At 37.8% G+C, this 10,346-nt stretch overlaps 1 protein-coding gene across 2 annotated transcripts in view; it reads left to right on the forward strand.

Annotated features, from left to right (window-relative positions):
- Positions 1-1,647, forward strand: part of ZNF507 (zinc finger protein 507) — a 37,836-nt gene extending 36,189 nt beyond the window's left edge. For both annotated transcript variants that reach the window (XM_043899051.1, XM_043899050.1), the window contains one exon: positions 14-1,647. In XM_043899051.1, the coding sequence (XP_043754986.1) occupies positions 14-383 (370 nt within the window). In that variant the 3' untranslated portion in view covers positions 384-1,647. The remainder of the gene's footprint in view (positions 1-13) is intronic.
- Positions 1,648-10,346: the final 8,699 nt, after the last annotated feature.

Consider the following 10,346-nt stretch of genomic DNA (forward strand, 5'->3'; position numbering starts at 1 on the left):
GTTTTGTTTTAAGGATTCGGGGGAAATCCTCTGGAAAGACAGTATTAAACAGCAGTGAAGAAAGAGCCGATTCTCTCACTTCTGCAAGTTCAGAAAATTTAGTGTCATCCTCAGAGCTGATTCCCCAGGCTCCCAGTGAAGTCAAAGGTCCCAACGAGAATGAGAAGCTAAGCCCTGCAAGTAATACCTCATGCAGTTTAGAAAAAAACTCCAGTCTAGCCCCTCCTGGCGTGGAGTATTGCGTTTTACTCTTCTGTTGTTGTATATGTGGTTTTGAATCTACCAGCAAAGAGAATCTCTTGGATCATATGAAAGAGCATGAGGGCGAAATTGTAAACATCATCCTAAATAAGGACCACAACACAACTCTAAACACAAATTAGATGGAATTGTTATCCAAAGAGGAAACCAGCCGAAGAAGAATCCTTTAAACTGCAGTTTGCCCTTTGTGCTGTCCAGTAACTTACTAGACATAGAAGAAATAGTTGGTGTGATTCTTGAGGAAATGACGGATGGGACTTTGGAACCAAATTTGTAATGTAATAAGAGAAATTCCAAATAGATAAGGGGTAATAATATTTAAGCATTTTGAGTGAGGGAAAATGGGTTGAGGAGGCAGCCAAGATATAACCTTACAATAACCTTCTGTTACCTCTTAGTTTGGGTGTATTTATTATTAAAAGCTTATTATAGTGTAGAAATGCAAGCAAGAGAGTTAAGAAGGGGCTTTTCAGGAACTATTCCAAAACGTACTGTTACTAAAGTGTCACAGTCTTGAGCAGACGTTAGTTTTCTTCATTCTCAATTTTGACATGAATGACAGGCCTCTTGTGAGAAATGGGAGGCAAGTGTCTAAGGGATTTTTGGTATCAACAAGAAAAATAAGATGATTACAGGGCTTTGAGATGATCAATCGAAATCTTTTGCCAGATTGATAGGAATAAATCTATACCCAACCTGAGATATATTATTAATACTTTACTCTTTAGAAAGAAAAGAGATCTCTAGATCCAAATCTAGATTATAAGTAACCATTTACAAAGTAAATTATTGTCTTAAATTTACAGTGAATGTCTTGTGAGCAAAAGAGGAGAAAGGTGAATTCCTACCAACCTCAAATCAAAACTTAAGATTCATAAAAATGGTGCCTGGTTGAGCACAGTGCACTTCTCAGAGATTGTTTTCAGAGTGTTGATAGAAACACCAGTTTTCTCAGTAGTTACATAGGCCTAGTTCTAATCCACTCTTCTAAACTAGACCATGCTTGTTATCTTAAAAAGTCTGTTAAAACAACAAAGTAGGAACCTGTATCTAGCCATGAGACCTTGGAAATAGTTTAAACTGTTAAATAAAAATAATTTAGGGGAAGTGGGATGAAATTCAGAAGCCCCTTCAAATGAGTACTACTATTGAGATTTTATTTCCTTTAGTTTTTTATCTAGTTATACTTAGCATACGAACTATAACCAAATGTGGCTAAAATATAGTAAAAATTCAGAGTGTTTCCAAAACTTTTAATAACAAAAAACATTTGGGTTTCTCCTATCCAGGAAATTGCAATTTTTTTGGTGTGCAATAGGACACATGCGAAGCCAGTGAAAACTCGCCATCAGATAGATGAAATCTTCTCATTAAAGACACATTTTGTATTACAGCGTATTTCAAAGGGTAAAGAGAACAAGAGTTTTTTGGTTTTGCTTTTGTAATCCTGATCATTTATGTATGCATTGTTCTGTTAATGTCAGTTCTGCCTACAAATCAAAAAGCGGCCGGTGCACCATGCATTGCGCCACCTTCATGGTGCTCTTTCTGAACTTGACTTTTCATCCTTTAGAGCTAAGTCTGTGACTCTCATAAGCTTAGAAAACATCGAAAAGAGAATTTTTTGAATAGGATACTCTATAGACACATTTTAGGAAAGAATTCTCTTCCCAAAGTCCAGGTATGAATTGAATGAATTAACATTTTTCAGATAGCATTAGAAACTATTTAAGTGGGGCCAGGCACTTGAAATATTGTCTGATTTTTTTTTTTTAATCTCATTTGATGGTGATATTTGAACAAACAGAGTTCATTGTAACCTTGCAGCTCTTTCATTTAGGTAGCTTTATTTGTGAAAGTTAATCCATTTCTGATATCTGGTTTTAAGAAAGAAGATGAATTCATATATACTAAACTGTATTACCCAAGAGCCCATACAATGGGTTTTCTCATTTTCTCCTGTTTTCAGGATTAAGACACAATGAAATTTTATTTCAAATTCAAATGAAATATTTTAAACGGTTCCATCCTTACTATATTGTTTTCACTCAGTTTTTTCATTACTGGTGGCTCTGGCTGAGTGTTTCTTTATAAAAATCTATTATTCTGAAAATTGACAACCTTAGAAGAATTTTTTTTGTTTCATAAATTTTCCTTGGCTTTAATTTTAAATAATCATTTGGAAAATACTAATAACTAAAACACATTCCCAAAATTTCAACAGTGAATTTTTGAATTAACTTTCTTCATTTCCTTAAACCACTTCCATTGGTTGTTACTTAAATTCTCCATTTGGAATCACAAATTTAAATTTCCCTAGCTCATGGGAAAAAAATTAACCCAGAAGTTCAAAAGTCTTTAAATATTCATCTGACTCTAGCCTAAAATATCTCCAAAAGCTTTTTCCTGGCCTGTAGGAGGAACCATATACCAAAAATGTTCTGTACTTTCCCATTAGTTTTGTGACAAGCCTTAAGTTGACTGTCTCAACCAAGAACAATTGAGTATTTCTAAAAGTACTGATGAAGACTAAATATGCAATTTTAATTCTAGAAGAGATAGGTATTAAAATAATCAGCAGGAATTCTCTTTATATAGGAATAACATTTACTGGTACTCGATCTTTTATTATACAAAACTCAGCATTTGTTTTCCACGCTCAACACTTAAATTCTAAGATTTGATAGTGACCATAGTTTTTAAAACAAACTTACTGGATAAGGCAGAGGTGGGGAGGGGGAAGATGATGCATTCTGATCATTATAAATAATACTTTATCAGGGCTCTATCATTTTCTCTCTTTCTCTAGTAACCCAGAATATGGTTGGTATCCCCAGTGTTCTAACAGTACCATGCCTATATTCCAGTTGACCTGTAGACTTCAAGTTCTGAGTCCAGCCAGCGCAGTGTAGGGACACTGACTGAAGCCTTCATTCTAGATCTTTCGTCTATTCGAGGTAGCTGTCGGTGGCTTTGCTACTTTTTTTTTTTGTCTCTTCTCACAAATCTGAGCGGTGGGCACCTATGTTTACATTGTATCTTCCTGCAATGTACTTGGCTTGACAGAGACAAGCAGGCTTCTCTATTGAGACTTACTATATTTTTAGTTTTCATAGACACTTATTTAATCTTTTTTTTATTGTACAGCAAGGTGCTCTAAGTAATATTCTATAAAATATATTTAATAGAAATTTGAGTTTGATATTCATGGACATGAATACATGTATTTTTTTAAGAAATAAGTATTGTGTAACACTACGGCATTGCTTCTATAGCCAAAGTCTGAAAATTTCCGAAACACTGACATGTAAAGACTACAGTTAATTCTGACACTGTACCTTATTAAAATAGGATGATTTGCATTTTGTAAAATTATCCTGCACAGCAAGCTGCATGCCTTAACGCCTAAAACTCTAGGATTGTGTTCATGGTGGAACAGTTTATCTGTTCAATAAACAGTGAAGCAAGGTCTTAGCGCTTCTTTAACTACCTTTGGGAATACTGTACAATGTTAGAATAATTTATTTTGCTTTACAGGAGTTTGTCATGTATTGACTTTAATATTGTATTTTGGTAATAAATTTTTTGTTAAAAACACTTGCCTCTAAGTTTTATTAACAAAAAGTTATGTCCATTCTTAGTTTGGAAATGCTGATTTAATCACTTAGAAATTTGGGTTTAAATACTGAAGAACTTCCCCAGGCTTAAAATAAGGGTTATGATTACCTTTTAGTAACATGTTAAAAACATGTTAACATGCTATTGGTGACTAGCATTATACTGTGTTAGACAGAGATAATTGAAAAAGCATTTAGACTGTTTAAATCTTCTGAAAAATTCAATTTAATTTTTGAAGTTTTTTTTTCCTTGCTACACAGCTATCTTCCACATCCGTATATGGTTTAAATTCTGATACAGTCTAAGTGCTAAAGACTAGCTCTCGTAATGGCAGTTAGCATTTTGCATGTGTGTTGATTCATTGCATTGGCAAGTTAAGCTAGTCTGACTATATCATTGGTCTAGTTACATTGCCCTAGAATCATGGGCTACCTCAACTGCTAGTGTCCGAGACCACATAATTTCTTCCCAAAAGCTTTAATCCCTCGTCTTGTCTCCCAGAGGCAGCATAATTATATCCCCTATCTTTTCAAGAGCCAAATCCCAACACTGTTGCCAACCTCCAGATAGCTGTAGAAACCCCAGCACAGAAGATCCAGAACATATGGTGCAGTTTGGTAGCCACCAGCCACATGTGGCTGCTGAGCACTGGTAATGACTAGGATGCTAAGTGTACAATATACAACAGTTCTGAAGACATATTTTTTTAAATGTATCTCATTGATAGCTTTTTATATTGATTACTTGTTGAAATGATATTTGGGATATTTTGGATTAAATAAAATATTAAAATGAATTTCACCTGCTTATTTTTTGTGTGTAGCTGCTATAAAATTTTAAATTGCCTGTGTGGCTCACATTGTATTTCTGTGGTGATTTAGAAGAGGGATTAGTAAACTAACTGCTCTTGCTTGAAATCTGGCCTGACACCCTTATTTGTAAATAAAGTTTTATTGGAACACAGCCACACCAGTCATTTGCATATTGTATATGGCTAATTTTGAGGTACAACAGCAGCATTAAATAGTTGTTACAAAATATATGCACCATGAAACCCAACTTATTTACGATCTGTTCTAGTGGTAAATCATTTGGTAGAGTTTGCTGACCTCTGATGTAGAACTGTGGTATGATTGTGCTTTAAAGCTCTGAAAAAGAAAAAAGGCTTCTTATAAAGAAAACTTTTATTATATAGCACTGTTTTCTAACTATATTATCTTTCCCTCTGTAATTTTTATAGTCTTCCTGTTCTTCTACAGCCCTACCCATAATTTACTACTTCAGCCTGTTTCATTGTCTCTACTTAAAGCCAAATATATGATTTGTTTAAAATAACATAATTAAATAATAATGCCGATTTAAACTTTTCCTCCTGGCAACCTTATGGTGCTAATGTACCCTCCCTCCTTCACCCCTTCAGTGATGTAACTGTGGTGGGAGGTCACCATGGCAGCTAAACCACTCAACTGTGGTGACCAGTTGACTTCCATAATCCAGGATGTAAAGAAGAGCCTCAGATACACCTCTTTATAATGAATAGCTTCTCTGAGCCTAAAGCCAGACTCAGGTTGGGTGCGGTTGTGGTTGACTTTGATGTAGGACTGTTGATTAAACTGGCAGATCTAAGAAATAGTCACAGTGTTCACCTACATAGATTAGTCTATATCAAGCAGCAAAGATGTAAAATAAACATTCTTGGCCCTGTAATTTCTTAGAGATGTTTCTGTTTTTAATTGGTGCCATACAATAGATAGATAGTATGTTTTGGTTTATATCTTAGAATCCAAATGACTAAGATGCTTAAACCATTTCCAGAGTCCTGAATGTGCAGCAGAATCCAGTGTGTATGTTGTGTTGGGGAACTGTAGACCTCCTTTTTCTGGTGATACATTAATATACTGTATCCAGTTTTCTCATGTGAACCATAAAGTGTTATGACATTGATTTTCACCAATTGATTATTTTTCCAGTATGAGTAATTCCTGTTTACATTGTTTGCCTTTAAAAAAGGTGATTATAATAGATCATCCTTTGAATTAAAGTTTTAGGCATCTAATATAAATTTTTACCTTTATAGAAAAAAAATCATCAGATGTTGATACTGTTTTGCTTCCTAACTCAACCACATTTAAACCAATTGTGTCACTTAATCCAGATAGTAAAGGAACCATTTGGAACTGTTTGCAAACCTGAATGTAAGACAGATACTTCCATGGCAATTCAGAGGCACATAGGGCTGTTGTTTGAAAAGGACAAGACAGGTGAGTGGAGTTTTATTTATTCTTTAACCATGCAGTCAGATCCAACTGTTTTCATCTTTCTGATTTCTCAGCTTTGTCATTGTTTAGTTGCTCAGTCGTGTCCAACTGTTGTGACTCTATGGACTGTAGCCCACCAGGCTCCTCTGTCCATGGGATTTCCCAGGCAAGAATACTGGAGGGGGTTACCATTTCTTCCTCCACAGGATCTTCCTGACCCAAGGATCAAACCCAGGTTTTCTGCATTGCGGGCAGACTCTTCACTGACTGGACCACAAGGTAAGCCCCAATTTCTCAGTTTTATCCTCTTAAAAATTAAAATAATAATTATCCATGTCATTGCCACAGGTATCAGTAATAGTAACATATTTTTTAATTTATTTTTTAAAGATGGATTTATTTGTTTAGGTTGTGCTGGGTCTGCGTTCCTGCGTGTGGGCCTCCTCCAGTTGCAGCGAGCAGGGACTGCTCTCTAGTTGCGGTACAGGCTTCTCATTGTGGAGGAGCACAGGCTATAGGGCGCTTGCGGTTCAGTAGGTGTGGAACGCTGGCTTAGCTGCCTGGCAGCATGTGGAATCTTCCCAGACCAGGTGTCATACCCATGTACCTCACACTGGCAGGCAGATTCTTAATCAGGCCACCAGAGAAGCCCTGTTTTTTTAATTATCAATAAAGAATATCATCTTAAATATGTACACAACAGAAAATTGTGACCTGAAGAGACCCTCAACAAAATAAAGCAAGTTACTCATTTTTCAGATCTTTTATTAGTCCCTAATGTTATGTAAAGGCTTATTGTCACTACAGTGCCTGTCTCCAGATTTGGGGTTTTTTTTTTTTCTACTTGTCATTTTATTACTTTTAGTATCCATACTTCACCAATATGGTGGCTGCATTTTACGAAAATAGACACGTCAATCTACATATTTGTATCTGCAATTCTATTTAAATTCAGTATTTCCAACCACAAAAGGTGTTAGAAAATTCTATTTTAGGCTTCTAAGAAAAGTACAGCAGGATACGGTTCAAATCTTAAGCTGTATTTATTTCTGGTCCTCTACAGCTAACATTCTACAAAAAGTAGTTGTGCAGAGATAATTTAATAATTGCGGGAAACCAGTGGTCTCAAGGTTCTTTATTCTCTAAGCCTTTGTCCATATGAAGCGGGAGAAGGCAGACGGTGCGGTCGTGACGCTGAGACGAGCCCGTGCAGGGTCACCGTGTAGGTTAACAAACCCTTCAGAGCCTGCCCGGTTGGAGCCACCCCTCTGCTCTCTGTGCCAGTGCTGATTAAAAGCTTCCAGTTTATTACTTACTTTAATTGGAGGATAATTAACTTTACAATATTGTGATGGTTTGTGCCATACATCAATATGAATCAGCCATAGGCATACATGTGTCCCCGCCATCCTGAACCCCTATGTGTGACACTTTTTAAAACCTGCTTTATAATCACAGGAGGGAAAAAAAAAAGTGTGAATCTTCCTAATGGGGAAGCAGTCATTGTGTCCCTGGACAGCCCACTAGGCTGCACGCAGAGTGAGTATTGCTGCCTTAGCTGGTGTGAAATATAGTTTGCTTTTATCTGTTTTAACCTCTTGTAAGTTCAGTTATTGCTTTTATTTTCTGAAATGTCAAATTGATATTATAATACCTACCTCAGAGTTATGTGGACTAAAGGAGAAGATCATCTGTAAGATACCTAGTCAAGTTCTGACAGTTCTGGATGGTCCTTGGGTCTAAGCTATGTAACCTTGAGTAAGGTTTTCAACCTTCTTTTGAGCCTTGGTTTCTTCATCAGTAAAACAGTGATACTTAAACCTTGTAGAGTTGTGAAGATCAGGAACCATGGGTAGAAAGGGTCTGGCCATCTGTGAGCTCAAACAGTGGCTCCTGTCATTGTTTGGGTGTTCAGTGTGTGTGAGGACAGGGAGACATTAAATGCCCTTATAAATCATGGTATCAAAGCTTCCTGTTAGAGCCTTGGACAGGAATCTAAGAACCATACTGGTTTGTGTTTTGAGGAAGGATACAGCATGAGAAGTGTTGGACTGGATGAGTTACAAGCTGGAATCAAGATAGGCAGGGGAAACATCAACAACCTCAGAAATGCGGATGATACCACTCTAATGACAGAAAGCAAAGAGGAACTAAAGAGCCTATTGATGAGGGTGAAGCAGGAGAGTGAAAGAGTTGGCTTAAAACTAAGATCATGGCATCCAACCCCATGGCAGATTGAAGGGGGAAAGGTGTAAGTAGTGACAGATTTCCTCTTCTTGGGCTCTAAAATCAGTGTGGAGGGTGACTACAGCCATGAAATCAGAAAACGATTGCTTCTCGGCAGAAAGCCATGACAAACATAGTGTGTTGAAAAGCAGAGACGTTACTCTGCAGACAAATGTCCGTATAGCCAAGGCTATGGTCTTCCCAGTGGCCACACACACTTGTGAGAGCTGGACTGGAAAGAAGGCAGGCAGAGCACAGCAGAATCGATGCCTTCAAACTCTGGCGCTGGAGAAGACTCCTGAGAGTCCCCTGGACAGCAAGGGAATCGAACCAGTCAATCTTAAGGGAAATCAGCGCTGAATACTCATTGGAAGGACTGATGCTGAAGCTGAAGCTCCAGTATTTTGATCACCTGATGTGAACAGCTGACTTGTTGGAAAAGTCCCTGATGCTGGGGAGAGATTGAGGGCAGAAGGAAAAGAGGGCATCAGAAGATGGCATCACTGATGCAATGGACATGAACTTGGACAAATTTCAGAAGATGGTAAGGGATAGAGAGGCCTGAAGTGCTGCAATCCGTGGGGTCACAAAGAGTTGGACATGATGGGGTGACTGAACAACAAAAACTCAAAATAATCCTCTCTCTTAAAATAGACCCAAAAAAAAGACAAATTTGGTACTTGGACTATATTGTATACAACTCATGTCACATCTCAAAAGACAATGGCCTGGGATAAAGTATCAGAACATTACCCTGCTCCCATTGTATCAATCCCTCTCTCACATCCATAAACCGCTATTAAGGACTATGTAAGAATGCCTCTTTTGTTAAATAAGCTAGTAACCTGGCAGAATGGCCCAAGGAAAAAGAATGGTACTTTAAATTGTATGCATTCAGTATAACCAACTGCTGACTATATGGGAGTGCAGTGGACTATTAGGGAAGGGTGGAAGTTCTTATGTCCTAAGGAAATGTCCTTAGACCATGCAAGGCTCTCACACCAAAATCATTCTTCTAACCATCACACTGGACAGTTTGACCTGCAGGACTCCGGTTGCAGAGCAATCCTAATTCTGAAGTATACCTGCAGGCCAGCCCCAAAGCCAGCCTCGTTTCTGTGGGGTACTGTCCTGTGGGCCTGGGGCATAGCTCTGTAGTTCCACCAAGAAGAATTAGGATCAGGCAGGAGAAAGGGCTTCCCTGATGGCTCAGTCAGTAAAGAATCCACCAGCAATGCAGGAGACCTGGGTTCAATCCCTGGATTGGGAAGATCCCTTGGAGAAGGAAATGCCTATCCACTCCAGTATTCTTGCCTGGAGAATTCCCTGGACAGAGGAGCCTGGCGGGCTATACAGTCTGGGGGATCACAGAGTCAGATGTGACTCAGTGACTAATACTTTCTTTTTTTTTCCAAAGGAAAAAGGCAGAAGGGGCAAAGATAAAACCCAAAGCAGCACTTGTATTTAACCATTATTTGTTGATGTAACCTATTATTTCCCATCTTCCCCCCTGCTCCCCGCCACACACTCATGCCTAGTGAAAATTCACTAGAGAGAAAAGTTTACTGCTAGGATTTAGTCAGGATTCCAATCCCCAAAATTTAATCTATATCAGCATTTCAACCTTCTTCTCATTATCACCTCCTTAAGGAAACTTTTCTAGACTTCTTTTTCCTGATCACCCCTCCTGCATGAAATTTGAATACCTTAGATATACTGTATATCTGCATTTTATACTGGGTTGGCAAAAATACTTGTTTGGATTTTTCCGTAACATGCGAAAATTCAAATGACCTTTCTGACCAACCCAATGCATAAAACAAATTCTTTTTTCAACTCCTAAAAACCAATTTTCTCCCTACTGGGAGTGGAGAGAATAGTGTCACCATGGAGAAGTCATGCTCATACAAATGAGCTGGTTGGTGACAATGGTAAGAAGAAACAAGCTTTGTTTCCTGGTATCTTGACTGAAAAAATTTTAAG

Source organism: Cervus elaphus, chromosome 4, assembly GCF_910594005.1.
Source record: "Cervus elaphus chromosome 4, mCerEla1.1, whole genome shotgun sequence".
NCBI lineage: Eukaryota > Metazoa > Chordata > Mammalia > Artiodactyla > Cervidae > Cervus > Cervus elaphus.